This window comes from Anomalospiza imberbis, chromosome 6 (genome assembly GCF_031753505.1).
Source record: "Anomalospiza imberbis isolate Cuckoo-Finch-1a 21T00152 chromosome 6, ASM3175350v1, whole genome shotgun sequence".
Lineage (NCBI taxonomy): Eukaryota > Metazoa > Chordata > Aves > Passeriformes > Viduidae > Anomalospiza > Anomalospiza imberbis.
Window position 1 is genome coordinate 7,235,828 of NC_089686.1, and position 17,024 is coordinate 7,252,851.

At 44.3% G+C, this 17,024-nt stretch overlaps 1 protein-coding gene across 1 annotated transcript in view; it reads left to right on the forward strand.

The window, feature by feature from the left end:
- The first annotated feature begins 3,908 nt into the window (after window positions 1-3,908).
- The window catches only part of MTHFD1 (methylenetetrahydrofolate dehydrogenase, cyclohydrolase and formyltetrahydrofolate synthetase 1), a 40,421-nt gene continuing 27,305 nt past the window's right edge, over window positions 3,909-17,024 (forward strand). Inside the window, exons 1-7 of the mRNA XM_068192183.1 lie at window positions 3,909-4,064; window positions 11,863-11,947; window positions 14,324-14,383; window positions 15,066-15,119; window positions 15,473-15,609; window positions 15,731-15,831; window positions 16,141-16,277. Coding sequence (XP_068048284.1) covers window positions 4,024-4,064; window positions 11,863-11,947; window positions 14,324-14,383; window positions 15,066-15,119; window positions 15,473-15,609; window positions 15,731-15,831; window positions 16,141-16,277 — 615 coding nt within the window. The 5' untranslated portion in view covers window positions 3,909-4,023. The remainder of the gene's footprint in view (window positions 4,065-11,862; window positions 11,948-14,323; window positions 14,384-15,065; window positions 15,120-15,472; window positions 15,610-15,730; window positions 15,832-16,140; window positions 16,278-17,024) is intronic.

Consider the following 17,024-nt stretch of genomic DNA (forward strand, 5'->3'; position numbering starts at 1 on the left):
TTCATTAACACAGCATAGCCATAAGGGCTGTTCCAAAGAGCATACAATCTCAAGCCTTACAGTCAAAGTTCAGTCGTGCTCTAATCAAAGAGAGAGTGGACCAATAGCATGTGTTTAAATGTGTCACTGTTGCCCCGTGACAAAGTTGTGTCCCTCATCATGGTAGGTAAAGGTACATTCTTGGGTAATGTCATTCATTGTTCAGTGGTGCACCTTTAAGCACAAAAAGTTCCCCATCAACATTTGAATATCAAAGACTGGTTTTCTGGTGTGCTCCTGAAAACAGGTTTTTTCAAAATCCCTTTTCTTACCATGGTTTATAAAACAAACGTAACTTGTCTGTTCCTCCCCTTTACTAGAGACAATGTCCTATTCTAGCCATCCCACCTAATGGGTAAAGCAAAGCTTAATGTTCTTCCTCACTTTGATGGTTTGGGATCAGTTTATTATGACAAATCCCAGGTTCTGGGGCCCTGTGTCATCAGAGGCACAGGTGTTAGCTCACCAATAACATTGAAAGCCTTTCTGGCATGTATTTTGCAGCCCTCAAGGTTTTTTAAAAGAGCAAGCTTCATAACTTTTGACATGTTGGGTAAGAGGGGGTGGATGCAAAGGTAAACAGTCACACTGTTGGAGTTGCCAAATCAAACTCAGGGATCCTAGCAGGGAGGTGACGGAGGGAGAACAACTGTGCTGGACCAACACTCAGAGCAGAGAGAACTCTCTTACACTGAGGCTTCAGCCTATCCCAAAGTAACTGTTCCTATCCCTATCCTAACAACCGTTAAGTAGTAAGCCTGCTTTGATACTGAATGCATAAGACATTGCTTTTTGCTGTCAACTTTGTAAACATTTTTCACAATGTTTGTCTCCTTTGCACTGTGTTTCTTTCACAGTTCCTATACATGAATAGGAACTTTAACTTTTTTACTGCATTTCAGGGCTGGATATGGCTCTGAGCTGGGCAGAAATGTCTGCTCAGCCATTTCTCATCACATAATCCCTTTTCTGTTTCTTTCCCCCTCCTTTTCCAGCATTTTGATCTCAGGATGAAAATTAAGAATAAATGTTAAAGAACATGTTCTTACTTAGAGACATGATGTGCACAACTTCTGAGGAAAAATCCCATCTTGATTGCCACATTAGACAAGTTAGAAATGCAAAAGGACTTCCTGCTCTGACAAAAGAAGGTTGGTCTGATTTTCTGGCATAAGTATATTTAAAATTCATGAGTCTGTCCCTTACCAAATATTAGAATCTGGATCAAAACTAAAGAAGTGATAGAAGAAGTTGTTTGGAAGTATTCCTAGTTCTTTTCCTCCAATAAATTTAGGTAATATTCAAAGTTTTATTTGTCATCATGGCATATGTATTATTCAAAAGCTGGGGCATTAAGAAAAGCAAGAAGGGAGGTTTATTGCTCTCACACATGTAAATCATGCAAATTAGCAGCTCTGGGTAGAAATCTCCAGCTCCTGATGGCAACAGTGTTTTCTGCTCACTCTGCAAGTAAGGTCACTTGAATATTTTGAACAAAAGGCCTTTTTTTTTCTTTCCCTATCTGATATTTTTACACTGTAATCCTGAGTGTTAGGTCTATTTTTGACAAAAGTTGTTTTTGTGAGCTTATCCAGTCCTTAGCCGAAGGAATTCATGTTTTGTGGGTTTTTTTCCTTAACACTGGGTCATGTTGTCCTCCAAGAGTTCGTTCAGGCCTCAGATAAAGGCAACAGAAGAAACAACTAAGGCACAGAATTTTAAGCAGCCTAGAAAAATCACTCCTCTTGACCACTTGCATTATCTTACTTTTTGACTGTATAATACTGCAAGTGCCTGTTGCTGCATTCCAGGAAATACAGGGGAAAATGAAGGGGGAAAAGAAGTTTCTTATAGCTGTTTGTACTTATTTCTACGGTTTTTTCTTATTTAACATATAAAAGCCTCAAACTACAATGCTTTCTCTCTTTTGCAAGTCACTCCTAAAGAGAAATATCTGACCTTTTATCCTACAATTAGAACATGCTGTTAACTTAAGGTAATTTAATCACCCAAGGTAGCAATCTCTACCCTCAAGAGGGAAAAAAAAAAAAAAAGCAGGAAAAAGCAGAAAAGCTGTCACTTTTTAGTGTATTAAAGGAAACGCAAAGATAACATCCTCAGATAAGTTTTGAACTATATATGGTTTATATTCTCCTCCTAGAATGCCAAAGAAGCAACCTTTAGGCCTCTGACCTCCTGAAACAGAAGGGCCTGTGTATTTCTATCCTTGCAGTTCTGTGCCCTAGGTGGAAGCCGCAAGACCTGCATTTCTCAAAATCCCCTTTGTGAGCTGATTACGTTATGGAGTAGCAGGATTGAAAGTTTTCTCAGGAAAGTCTTTGGCAAAGATACTTTGTTTTTCCAAACCTATGCATTCAATGTAAAGCAAAAGTCTATGTGAAAGCACTTCACACAGGCCTTTTAAGCCTCAAATTCTCAGCGGGAGCACTGCTGTTCCAGCATTCAGTCCTGATTCTCCACAGCTTGATGTTTTGCAGTGAGATTATCCCATTTCTTTGCTGTACTGCCAACATGTGGCAGATGTTGCTAAGTCCCAAAACAGTAAGAGCACAGATTTACTGGAGGCACAGGAATATGCTACTACTCCCCAGCAGCAATCGAATACTGTGGGGTCAGCCCAGCAGCAATCCCCATCGGCCAGTTCTCTGCTCCAGAACTCTTTGTCACCAGTTTCTTGAGTCATGGACTTTTCTCAAACCATGTGGTAGACATTAGCAGGGAACACTGATGAGTTCCTTAACAGCTCTCTGGGTCGCAGCATTATCTTGCCTGGGCAAGTCTGTCTCAGTGATATTCAACTGCTTTTTCCATCCCCAGCTCTGGCTGGATGCTAATCACTCATTTGCCAGATGTGTGAGAAAACCACTGACAGCCAACTCTCTAAGAAAGGTCCTAAAACACGTGCACTGGTCTGCAGAGTAAGGAAAAGCATCGGTTATGCAAACAACAGCATATGTGGACAACTGCATGAATCTGACAGGAAACTACCACCTCCACCAGTTCTAATGGGATTATTTAGTGCAAATACATCCCTTGGAGGCTACCATTAGGAACCTGTTTCTCACTCTCGAAGACTCTTATGAGTTCAGGCCACAATACCAACCTCCTTTTCATCGCCCTCTTTCTGGTCAGCCACTGGTTTGGCGACTCTGTGTTGGACAAATGTGCTGAAATCCTGAAAACTAAAATCACTTATTTTTATGCAAATGAGGGATGCTTTACAAGGGCATGGAGCAGTAGGACAAGGGGGGATGGCTTCAAACCAAAAAGTGGGTAGACTGAGACATTGGGAAGAAATTCTTTACTGTGAGGGAGGTGAGGCCCTGGCACAGCATGCCCAGAGCAGCCGAGGCTGCCCCGTCCCTGGCAGTGTTCAAGGCCAGGCTGGGCAGGGCTTGGAGCAAACTAGTCTGGTGGAAGGTGCCCATGGCTGGGGGGTGAAACTAGATGATCTTTTCATTCCCTTCCAACCCAAACCATTCTGTGAATCTGTGATTCTGCTCTTAACTTCTACTCCTGGCATGAGAACCACGGGACAAGGAACACAGATTATTCTTACACCGATGAGGGATCTTCCTATTTATTAGCTGCGCACAGCCCAGCTCAGCTGAGACGTTCAGCTCCCTCCGGGGCTGCCCTCTGCCTCCCGCCGGCCCCGCTCGGGCGCGCCGCCCCGGTGGCGTTCCGGAGGCCGCTTTGGCGGCCGTGTCGCCGCGGGCCTGGGCCCCGCTCCCCCGCGGGCAGCCGGGCCGCGGGCGGGGCGCGGAGCCGCGGAGGGGCGGGACGGGGGCAGCGCTTGCGCGGCGGGGCCGGGGTCGGGGCCGCGGGAAGTTCGGGGCCACGTGGGGCGGCCGCCGGAGCAGCGCGTCCCGCAGACGGCCCGGGAGCCCCGCCGCGCTCGCCCCTGCAGGCCCGCTGCTCGCCCCTGCAGGCCCGCTGCTCGCCCGCCCTCCGGCCTTCGCCATGGCCCCCGCCGAGATCCTCAGCGGCAAGATTGTCTCCGGGTACGTAGCGGGGCCGCCCGCCCGCCCTGCCCTGCCCGCACCACGGCCGGGTTCCCTCGGGCCGGACAGTCCGGGAGCCGCGGGGCTTCTGCCCTTCGGTGTGGCCGGGGAGCTGAGAGGTGCCTCGGCGGCCCCCGGGTGTGCTGGCAGCGGGATGGGGCTGGGGCAGGCTTTTACTCTGGCTCTGTGCACGAAGCAGGTTTGGAGACACCCTAAAGCTTTTTCACTACGTTGCAGCCAAAGCTCGCTTCTTCATGGCTGTAAACTGGGGGTTATTGGACGAAGTCCTGTGTTAAAGGTCTCAAGGAGAGCGCAGAGTGCTGTCAGTGCTCCCCAGAAAGCAGCGGTGCGTCTGGTGGGGTCTCTTTGGCAGCCCCAGGACTCACCTGGTGACCACTCAGCATCGATGAAATGAGAGCCCAGGCAGGTGCGAAGCCCCCGGCTGACCTACAGCTTCCATGCGTGCAAGCTGGGCTGTTGGGATGCTTTATGAGCAGGAGTTGGGAACATGTGCTTTGGGTATGGGCTCTGTTTTCGTACTCTACAAGCATTGACTGTTCCTCTTTAAAGCAAAATAAGTTAAGCCACATATTGGATCACACATAGCTGAACATTCACAAGTGTCCTGCCAAAGCAATTTAAAAGATTTGGGAGACCTTGAAGGAAAAAGTATTTTTGTACTTTTTAGCATTTACTTAGCTGGCAAGCCCTGGGTTTAGGTGAGCCTTTTAAAAAAACAACCTTTGTTTTTCCTGCTGCCACTCAACATACACATTTGTTAAGAAAGCCAAATAAATTTCCCTAATCCTGAGGGAAATGCAGTGTAGTGGTTCTAATACAGTCTGTGGAAACAGGGTTTAGTTAGGTAGGTTCATTGGGTATCCCCTGTCGATATAATCAGGGAATTCAGACAGAAAGGTTACATTTGAAAAGGTATAAAGTAATCTCAGCAAAGCAGTTAGTCCTCCTCTTAGCTGTTGCTGTGTATGACACAGCTACATCTAACCAGCAGTGGAACAGTTCTGAAAACTAGGCCTAATGTGCCTTGAATTTGGATATTCATGAGGAAAGGCTGCTTGCATGTTTTTTACCTGGTAATTTTGGAGCCAGTACCACCTGTGCGTTGCAGTCTCTCAATCTTATATGCTTCATTCCACCTGATGCTTTTGGCACTGTAATGCCTGTGCTTGCTGCTGGTGGGACTTCATGATTTGCCTGCTGTAGGTTTCTTTCCTGTCATAGAAAGTCACCCTGAAGTGCAATAGGTCCTGGAAAGATGCTAGTTTGGGTACAGTGATAATTCACCTTAAAACTTTGAGCTTCCTTGGCATGGCGTGTTGCGTTACTTACTTAATTTTAAAGATAAAGGGATGAAATGTTTTATTTCTGTTTGTTTTCTGTACTATAGTAGCAGCTATAAACTACCAGTTCTCAGAGGACATTCATGATGTGCAAATACCTGGGAAGAGGCATGAGCTTTTAATAGGCACATGCAGGAGAAAGGTTTGATTAACTTCCAGCACATCTCTCAAGGTGTTTGGCTGAAGTCTGACTTCCAGAGTCATCACATCTTGACCTGAAGACACCACAAAATGGAAAAATAGTTGCAGTTGCTCAGCTGTCCTTCAGTTCCTTTATTTGTGCTGTATTTATGTTCAATATAGCAAAAGCATCACCTGCTCCATATGGGCCTTAGGTAGTTCTGCCTTTTTCTGGTGGAGTACTTGAAGGAGTCATGAGGAATTGGGCTGTCCACCCTGGAGACAGCTGTCCCTTTCTTCCAGACCCCTGGAGAATTGCTGGTCCAAGGGATTTTAATTGTCCAGACTTCACCTCCAGGCCAAGAGTCTGGCTGCAGCAGCAGTGATAGGCATGTGGTTTTTCTAGGAATTTACAACTGAATTGCCTGTTGTAGAAAGGGAATGTCCTTGACTGTGCATCAACTGCAAAACGTTTTCAATTATTGTCTTGTAGGGGGTGGATTTTGTTACTTTACCCTTTAATCAAGAAAAAGGTTTATTTGTAAGTTAGTCAAATATTGACAAATGAGTTGAATCAAACAAGTAGTGAGTGTTCAGCTATATAATGCTGGGTTTCTGTGTGTGTTTTAAATCAAAGCTCATAAGTATTGTGAACTTTCTCCTCCAGCCACCAAGCACTCCTTCCTCAAAATAGATGAAAAAATACCTAATTCACAATCATGCCAGCTATTTAAACAAAAAAAAAAAGGTAGATACTGGCATTCTTATTCTTGTGAGACATATAAAGAGAATAAATACTTTGAGAGAGTTTCCTTGCCTCTATAAATGAAGTGATAAAGCTAGTTCACACCTTTGGAAGGCTTAGAAGAGGTACAAAGGAAAATTGGCATTTTCAGTGGCTTTGAGTATTACCTGTGAGGATGGAAAATGTGTTTTGGCTGGGCATGGGAAGGAGAACACAGCAGGCATTGTTTTCTCTGTGGGATTTTGGTGTTGATGTTAATGTATCAACATCAAAATGCATCTAGTCTGCTTCTGTCAGTACAAACAAGAAGCCTGCAGAGTCTGTGAAATATATTAAATATTGGATGGGTTCTGCATCAATCTGAGTTGGCTGATTACCTCAGGATGGCTTTCCTCTACTTCTCTGAGTGGCTGTTCAGTAATTCTGCCTTAGATTTTGCTACAAGTTAAATTTGCCTCATTGGCAAATGAGTTACGAAAGATGAGTTATTGTATAACAGTACAGTAAACAAATGACTAATGGGAGGAAGAAAAAGCAGTGCTTTAAGTATGCAGGATATGGTGGGTTGAAGGTAATAAAAATACAGTATTCTCCACCTTTTATAGCTGGTATTCCCAGAAGAAAAAGCAATCTCTGTTTCTGTGTCTAAAGAGATAATCAGGGCTAAACATGATAGTGACTCTTTACAGTTTATGTGCCCTGCAGTGAGCTGTGTGTTGAGGCTTTGCCATCTGAAAGAGCCCAGGTGTGGAAACCTCTGGCAAGGCCCAAATTGGTTGGTAGGACCAGGAGTGGACTGACATTTCTGCTCTGGAAGAGCGGCTGATGAGTTGTGATGGCAGGGAAGACTTTGCACCCCTCATAGCCCCTAGGGATGGGCCAGGTAGTGCTTTGGGTTTAGAGTGATCAGGCTGAACTGGAGGAGGTAACAGTGCAGTAAACAACTCCTCGGCCTTTTTTTGGGTTCCTATTGTAATTCCAGGTAAATCTAGTCTGAAGTGGAAAAAATCCCCTGATCTCTGAGCTTTCTTTTACCAGATCCTACCCACAATGTTTCAGGCTTGCCCTGAAGGGTCCCACACTGTGGATGGGCCGAGTTAAAGTGAACTGCCAGTGATATTGGTGGCCCCAAATATGAGGAAGAGCCCTTGTGTTCAGTGCTGTGCAGACACAGTTTAAAAAAATGGGACCCTGCCCTAAAGAGTTGACAAGAGAGGAGAAAACATTGTCTGGTGGAGAACAGGGCCACAGATCTGTGATCTGTGCACATCGCCACTAGTTTGCAGAGACGGCAAAGAACATGTGGGGACTGCTGTGTCCCTCTTTGTGGAATGAGTAAAATCTCAATATCATTTCTTCAGAAGGCAAACCTTTGTAGATAGGGCCTAGAGTATTGTCTGGAGTGCTTGCAGCCAAGTCCAAAGGTGGATTGAGTCCTTACCTATTGCTTTGTGTTTTCCTCTGATTAAATCACTGATAGTAGGGTATTATATGCAGTATCCATTTTGGGAAGCAGGCCTGCATGCGTGTTGCAGCATGGGAATGTGGCATCATAGCTCAGGCTTGGGGCAAACTCTTCTAAGTTTTAAAGACACAGCTTTGTGTTAAACTCTGTTGTTCTGTTGTCAGTTATCCACATTTGCAGAGTGCCTCAATTGCTGCCTGTCTCTCAGACCCACCTTGGACTGAAATTCTGGACATGAAGAAAAAGCATCCAAAAAAGCAGAAATGTCTTCATGTATTTACCTGATCTGAAGAGAGCTCATGCATGTATTTGTGCTGACACAACCAAAAAGGGGGTTAAAAAACCTTATGAGTGTGGAAGTGGTAGAAAGAAGCAAGCATTTTTCCTAGGAGATAATGACAGTGTGCCAGGAGCATGCAGTGGTGGAGCATGAGACAAGAGGGTGGGAGACATGTGAACTCATTCCAGCTCTAAATGATGTCTTCCTGCTGCTGGAGCCATCTGTTGAATTGCCAGCAGTGTTCAGATGGTCTTTCCCAAGGTTTTTCTTATCCCAGTGCCACTCATTGAGCCAACCTGTGACTTTCCTCAGGAGAGACTCCTCTGTGCCTTCTTTGGGTGCAAGTGGGATGATCTGTGATGCTGTTCTTTGCAGTCCCCTCACAGCATTTTAAGATAAGGCAGTTGTCCTGAGCTAGGATGTGGTGCCATGGTGGTTTGGAGATGGGAAAGCTTGTTTTTCCACATTACGGTGTTGGTCATGGGAGCAACAGGAGGTGAGCAGTGGCAGTGCTGTAAGGAGGAATGGCTGCAGGGACAAAATCTCTGACCAGGATGGTGCAGGACCTGGGGAGGACCATCAGCCTCATGCAGCTGTTTCTGCAGGGCTGCAGCAGGAGCATTTCTGCTGCATGTTTGTGAAACCCTTGGGGAGTCTGTGATGCAGGCAGCAAAGCCAAAGCCTCCCCTTTAGGGACAGGCTTCTTTTGGAGCATCACCGTCTTAGGGGAGGTGTGTGCCAGGTCCTGTGTTTGGCACTATTTGCATAGACCCTTGACCCTGTTACTGAAGGGACAGAAACACAGCCTGGTGTCATCTTCAGTAGGGTGCTGTGTGTCCTCACCAGCTGAGTCCATAATCCCTCAGGAGGGTGTGGGGTTCTGCTGACACAGGAGCCATGTTCTCTCCATTTCCAGCAGAGCTAAAGGAGTGTAGTTTGTCCTTTGTTTGAACTTCTGGGAAATTCATTTAATAAATTTAAATTCTGTGGCAGTCTACAGAAAGAAATGCTAACAAGTTCTTTAATTTTTGGAGCTGGCTGTTGCATTGTATGCTTAGAACCATGTGCTGTCCTTAACCTGTGTGGACCCTGGACTTTTGTTTGCTGCATGAATTTGTTTGTGGAAGGGCACGTGGGCACAGGAGGGGGCTTAGAGTCAGAGAGAAGGCTTTTGGGGAAGCAGACACATAAAATTGCAAATTTTCTGTTTGAAGTCTTAAAAGAATTTTCATACAGCTAGTAAAAAGTGGGGTTGAATTATCAATATGAACTTTTTTATCTTTGGGAAGGCCTGAGGTCCACAATAGAATTTTGCAGACTGTATAACTAAATAGCTGCTGGTTTGCAAAGATTATTTTTATGGCTTTTGTAAGTCTATGGAGAAAAACAATGATTTCTTCTTTTTTTTTTCTTGAGTTTTCTCTTAAACCTTTGCCCCTGTGGTTTTTGTGAGCGCTGGAGAGCAGTGGTACCCAACGCTAGGTGGCTGTCTAACAAGTGATTTCTTGATTCAAGGCTCCTGAAGAAAATCGCACCGACAGCACCACATTTGTATGTTTGTGTGTGTCGCCTTTCTCCGGGAGGTGAAGGTGCCTAATTACAGAAGATGGCAGCAATGTGATGTGTGAATAGCTGTGGCTGCTGGGGGTGAAGGCAAACCACAGCCCTGCTTCACAGAGGAAGTTGGGTGGGCTCGTTTCTCTTCAGCTGAGAAGACTGCAATAAAAGTAATACCTAAACCTGGGGCCCTTTCTAATCTTTCATGTTTGTTTGCATTTCTTTTTGTTTGCTGGCCACAAAACAGTGCTGCCCTTTCCTCACTGGAACACGAGAGACATCAGAAATAGTTCCCTTGGGGAGTTGCCCACAGCCCCCACTCAATGGCCATGTGCAGAGGTTTCTGATGCTCCTTGAGATTGTGTTGAGATTTGTTGTGTTGTTAGAGGCTGCTCATGAGCCTCCCTAGGGGCTTACAGCTGGAGTGTAAGGAGAGGCAGTTGGGGATTTTGCTACCCAGCAGATGAAGTTTAGTCACTTAAGCACAAAGAATTGCTGGGATAAGGTTTGCTATGAGACTTTTCTGAACTCATCAGCTGGTTTTGGTGTCAAGTGTTCTACAGAGGTGGCAGCCAAGGAAGGCTCAGAACTACAGTTTCTAAAATAAGGCTGACAACAATTGCTTCCACTGAAGCTTGTTAAGAGACTTTGAACCACTTGGCCAAATGCAAACACCCATAAATATTCTGAACCCACTCCTCAGGTACAGCTGAGCTCTGACCACCTGATTCAGGATGCAGCAGGAGAGATGCATGATTTAGGATGTAGCTGGAGGCTGAGACCCCCTCTGAGATGAGACTTCAAACAGACTTAGGGCTGCTTCTAGCTGGGCCAGCTGCAGCTGTCCCCAGGGATCAGTGCTGCTCCCGTTTCCCTGTCTTCCCTGTCTTCCCACCTCTGGCCTAATTTGGAGCTCACAGCTGCAGGGTAGAGTTGCCTCACTGGCTGTTTGTTTTCCTGGAGTTTCCCTCTATGCAGGAATCACAGCCTCCCAGCTGGCATCAGCTATGTACCCTGTCCCTGCACCCTTGCCTTTCACATTTTTAATGAGCTGGTACCAGCAGCACCTGCTCCAGTCTGGGAAGTCTGGTCCCCCTTGGGAAGTAGCAGGCCTGGTGATACTGATCTGAGGGTAAATGAGCACAGAGACCTGTGTTTTAAACAGAAGGCTGTTTGGTACAGGGTAGATTTGCCGAGTGTGGTGGTAGCACCTTCTCATCTCAGAGAATGGGGACGGGACACAGGATGGAGTTCGCATGGAGGACAGACCTGTCAAGCCTCTCATGTCCCGTGAGGTTTTGCTTACCTGGCTTTTGCTTCTGAATGTCTCTTACATTTGGCACAGTGTTGTGCCACAGGCTCTTTTCAATGCCATGAGCCCGTGAGATGGACAGAACTGGTCAGTTCTTTCAGAATCCTGACTGCCTCTGGTGAGGAGATGGAGCAGTTGGGCCTCCATCTTCCCTGGTGCAGGATTATGCCTGTGGGGCCAGAGGGTGGTTGAGAAATTGGAGGAGAGTGCAAGGCTGGGGAGAGGTGATAACAGTGACTTTGAGCTGTCTGGGGTTAATTTGAGTGCTGGGTACTTGTTATTAAAACGTTCCCTGATAAACTGGGTGTGCGTTCACATCTGAACTAGAACAACCAATCAGTGCTCAGTTTCAAAGTTGTGGTTTTTTACAATTGTATCCATAAACCTGCCTTTACTGAAGAGTTCACCTGAGCTGTATACCAGGGTTTGGTGACTTTTCCTCGCCTCTGTCCACCTCTCGTTCTCCTCCCTGCTTTATCTTTGGGTACCTCCTGCTTGTTTAGTAATTTCCCAGAATTTTACCATTGTAGATTCATAATCCTTTACCAGGACAGCTTGTGTGTCGGTGGCAACTGGTGCCTCTGGGATTCAGGTAATTTTAGTACAGCATAGGTGGAAAGAGGATTTCCTTTTGAGAAAAGAGTTTGAAATCCCAAGAGTTTCTGTGCCAAATTTTGAACCCTTTTTTTTTTACCCTTGTATCCTATGAGAGCATGAAGAAGCACAATATGGACTTCAAAAAAAACAAGTTATTTAAATAAATTTGAATGAACCTGGTTCCAGAGTGTCTCAGTGATTTGTGGACATCAGTCTTATTTGGAGATTGCTGGGAGCTATGTACTCAAGGCATAAGTACATGTTTGCCAGTCTGCCCATCTGTCACTTTTACAACTCCTGACTGTATCAGAATTCAGCCCCGTGATTAACTTCTACCTTTTTTTTTTTTTACCCTTTTCAGACAAGTGAGAGAGAGACTAAAGCAGCAAGTTGTTGAGATGACTGAGAAATTTCCAGGCTTCAGACCAGGACTTGCCATTTTACAGGTATTGTTTTCTTTAATGACAGCTCCAGAAAATACGAGTTGCTTTGCAGTGGTAAGGGCACTGCTGACGAGTTTCATTAAAAGCTGCCTTGTAGGTGGTAGCATTTTATTAGGATCAGTGTTCTCTGTGAGATGGTGACACAGTCCTGTTATGTATTTTGCCGAGTATCAGAGCCCAACATTTTTGAGGGGTTTTAAAGTTGTTTTATTTCTTTCTTCAGACCCTGTTCTCTGTTGGAGTGTTGTGTTTGTGAAATGGTGAAATCAAGATGTTTGCCTATTAAGAGCAAGCAGTGCTTGTAGACTCCATTCCAAATCTCTGCACTTGAGTGAGCCCTGAAGTTTCGCAGCTTTCAGATCTGTGTTTGTACCAGAAATCCTCCAAATGGGATGTTTATTAAGTGATCTGGTCTGCTGTTGTTAAGTGATCTGGTCTGCTGTTGTTAAGTGATCTGGTCTGCTGTTGTTAAGTGATCTGGTCTGCTGTTATTAAGTGATCTGGTCTGCTGTTATGTCAAAACATGGAGAGAAAAGAGGGGTAGAGGGTGGGAGGGAACCCAAACACAACTAAAACTACCTTTGGCCAAGATGACTTTGAGTACAAGGGATGGCACAACATCCTTTTGCAGAATTGGATAGCCCTCAGAAGTGAGCAAGTGTTAGAGTCTACACAGAAAGGCTTGCAGAGGTAAGAAGCACATGACAAGTACAGGGGTTTGACCTGTGTTTAGCATCATTTTTTTTTTCCTTTGCATCTATAAAAAAATGGAAACTCTGCTTAGGTCAGAAGATGACTAGCAGTAGCAAGTGTCATGCTACTGGAAGGACCTGTGTGTCCACAAAGGATTGAGGGAATGTCAGTGGCTGCTTAGAGAAGTGATTTTTGTCCTTATTCAGTATTTTGAGCTCCTGCAGAGTGCCTGTCTGTAGATTCCAGTGCTAATACCACCATAGCAAAAGAAGCTGTGCTCCTCTTTGATACCAGGAACATGTTTGTGCTTGTGTTTTGGGTTTTCTTTCTGGTTTTCCTTTTCATTAGCTTTAAGTAGATTGTCTCTACAGAAGCTTTGTCTGCAGATGCTTAGGAGGAGGGAAGGAGGGTCTAAAAATTTAGTAGTGCTTTGATGAAATCTGCTGAACTGTTGACCTCATAAACTATATTCAAAAATTGCTGCCTTGTGTCACTATTGGATTGTTTTCCTGGTGGGATTTGTATACAATCCTGAATTGTCTCAGAGTTCTTTACAACCTGTTTGCTCTTTGGCTGTCCGACACTTTTGTAAACTGTCAAACAATCTGGGCTTGGAGTTCATCTCCTAATATTGATATTTGCAGCTGTCTGTTTTTCAGTGAAGCCAAGACAAAGAGCTGTTTCTTATTTGTAGCACATCATACATTATGTGCTCTGTTCTTGGGAGGCATCTGGTGTCCTCTGAGCTCAAAGAATAAGTCAGTTAATCTTTATTTTTTTGTCCCGTTGTCAGTAATTCCTTTTTCACAAAACATATGTTTGCTGACATCTCCTGCTTCTCTGCCTTGTATGAAACAAGCCTTTTCCTAAATCCAGCAGACTTTATAAAGGGGAGACAGCCCCTTTATCTGTAACTAGGGAGGAAGAACCAATGTGTTCTGGGTGATCAGGTCACCCCTGCAGCTTGTAGTCTATGTGACAACCAGGGATGGCTCCCAAGTACCAGGGAACAGAATTTCAAGAGCTTGCTTATCAGCTTTTCCTTATTTAACTCCTGTTTTCTTAAGGTTAGAAGGAGTATTACCTTTAACAAAACATACTGGATGATGCAAGTGGTCTCCTGATATGCAGTTGTACTGTAAGCACGCAGTGCTGCCAAAAATTGCAGGCATTTGTTCCACTTGGTGCTTTCTCTTTGTGCACCGCTTTGTCCTTGTTTTGTTTTTTGTTTGGCAGGAAAATTCTCCAGGGTCAAAGCAGCAGTGGAAGAAATGTCTCCATCAAAGCACACATGTACATGGATATCAAAGAGGCCCAAGCTTTCTGAAAGCCTTAATCAGATAATTGAATGTTATCAGCACCTGCTGATGATGTTAATTAGCTTTAGGATTTAACTTTCTCAGATCAGATGGTAGGCAATATTTTCTGCTTTGGAGACCAGTGTTTTTCAACAGGTGCAAATAGTTTGTGCAGGAGATCAGACAGCTTGTCTTTAACTGCCTTGTACTTGAAAGAACTTTCCTGTTAGCTCCAGCTGTTTATATCCTCTATCAGTGTGTTTTACAGTAATTCAGGAATACCTCTGTCTCCTTGATGTAGATCCAAGGAAGCTGAGGGTTAAGCCCATCTCAGCCTGTGTGTGGGTCTCTATTCTGTGCTGTAATTCAACTGTCTTTTCATCCTTAGGTTGGAAATCGGGATGATTCAAACCTCTACATTAACATGAAGCTGAAGGCTGCTGCTGAGGTAATGCCTGGACTTCTAGGACTACTTTTTACCCTCCTACAGTTGGTCAGATCTCAGTATGAAAAACCAGATGCAAGTCAATAGTTTTGTCTAAGTTTTTGCAGTATTGGAGAAAGCAGTGTTGGCCTGAGTTGTCAGTTACAAGAATGTAGTGTAGGTGTGTAACCTGAGAGCCAAGTGGGGTGCTGTGGTCACAGCAGTGTGGCTTGGTGCCACTTTTTGTGTGATCGTCACAGATTACATCTGTCTGAAGTGCTGTGTCTTTCCTGACCCATGGTCTTGTCCTTATCTTCCCTGAATGCCTTGTACCTGCAGTTGCTTGGTGTTTGTCACAGGTAGAACATTACATGCTGCAACAGGGCAGGAACACAGATGAGTGCATTTTTCCCTAGGTGATACCTGGCATTCCTGCTGGTATTTTAAGGCAGCGTGCTGTCAAGCAAAGCTGATGTTGTACAAGTCAAAAGGTTAATAGAACAGTTAAAAGACAGACTCAGTAGGCAAAGCACTAATCTTTCTTTGGTTGTATTTCTAAATCGTAGGACTTGGAGCCTCAGGAACAGGAGATAGTCTTGGGAAATGTGACAGACTGCAGCTGTGATTTAGCTGGATAGAGAGATTAGCCAGATCAATTGGATGTCAATTCAGAAATCAGATAATTTGTTGTTATTCTCATTTGCAGATTGGGATCAGTGCCAATCACATAAAATTGCCAAACACAGCAACAGAAGCTGATGTAAGTAATACAGCCAGTGATGAAAAAATACATAGCTTCAGTGTTGTGTGGAAGATATCTTTACCCTGTCATTGTATAAAAAGGACTACTTGCCTGTTGATACTAACTAATGAAAAAATTATTGGAACCTGCTGATGTGTTTTTGTGGATTTTTTTAAAGAAAACTAAAACACCACAATGTACAATTTAGGAGCTACTTTTTAAATGAAAAATGTAAGTGATTTATACTTTTGGGTGGAAAAACTAAACATAAAATTTGTATATTTTAATCCAGATAGGATTATGTTTTTTGCTCTTGCATAAGTCCTGTTTCAGTTTATCAGCTGTTAGTTTTTTGGTGTTTGCTGTTGTAGGTGCTCAAGTGCATTGCCTCTTTGAACGCAGACCCAGCTGTTCATGGCTTTATAGTGCAGCTGCCACTCGACTCCGATAAACCCATCAACACAGAAAAAATAACCAATGCTGTTGCACCTGAGAAGGATGTGGATGGGTAAACTGGCTTCACCCCTGGAGAGTGTGACAGCTACTCCAGAAAGAAACCTTTTTTATTTATTTTCTCTTGAACAGTGAGGCTGGGTATCTTAGTTGGCCTTTATTCTTTCAAAATACAGCTTAAGTAGCATCAATGCTGGGAAACTCTCTAGAGGCGACCTTGGAGACTGCTTTATTCCGTGTACGCCAAAGGGATGCATGGAACTTATCAGGCAGACAGGTAAGGAGGTTTGCATACATTATTCATGAGTGCAGTAGTCTTCAATAAGTGTAGCAATCACACACATTGCAAGGCTCTGCTTCACAACTTTTGCTGAGATATGACATTTCATCTCTGCTGTCTTAGATAGTAAAAGAACTAGGTTAAAATGGAACTGCAATTCCCTACCACACACAACAAAGAAGAGCAGAATTCTGAAGTACCAGGGCCAGACTTAAACTGACCAAGACTCCAGAACAGTTAGAGTCAGTGTGTTCCAGGCTGCACAGTGACCTCTTTTTTGCTCTCTCCTGACTCTCTGTGGTGCAGGTGTCCAGGTGGCAGGGAAGAGAGCCGTGGTGATCGGTCGCAGTAAGATCGTGGGTGCTCCCATGCACGACCTGCTGCTCTGGAATAATGCAACAGTCACCACGTGCCATTCCAAGACCTCCACCCTGGCTGAGGAGGTAAGAGCAGGCTGTAGTTACTTGTTCCAGGCCACTGTTGCTCCATGCACAGTGTGCTGCTGTGCATTAGGAGTCATTAGGTCTGGGGTGTCTTTCATCTGAATTGGTTTCCCAGTCCTGCTCATTGCGTGGTTCTGTAAATACTTCCGCTGGAATAGGATCTTGATTATTTTTGGCACTTAATTAGAGGGGTTTAATTATAAAAATAAAATTATTATTTTTGTTGCCTTTGAGCAAGTGCTGAGAATTTAATCATCCCTTCCTAATCTCCATGTAGGGGTTGGCAAAACAGCATATGTTTTTGTTGTTTTAATTTTTATTTTTTTTTTTTTTTACCAAAAAGACCGGGTGGTCTTCTGCTCTAATGGCTGAGAAGTGTTAGGCCAAATGATTTCTCAGTTGCTTTATTTTTTCAGTCGATTTTCTATGACAGGGAGTTGGTACCATTTTCCTCTTCAGCAGTGAGAGTGACAGAAATAGTGTTTTGCTGTGCTGCCACCTACTTGGATTTCGTAGAGCCATCAGCACTGCCAGGCTCTGTAGGCAAGTATTAAAGCTGAAAAGGGAGTAGGAGTGTTTGAATATAACTCACAAAGTAGATCAGAAACACTGCAATGCTTCACGTCATGAAGTTGCTGATCAGCAAGACCATCATTAGGTTGATTAAAAATTGAAGTGCTAAAACTTAATGGTATCTTAAAAATAGTTTATCTCCCTTGAAGATTAAAGGAAAAAAAAATCCAAGGG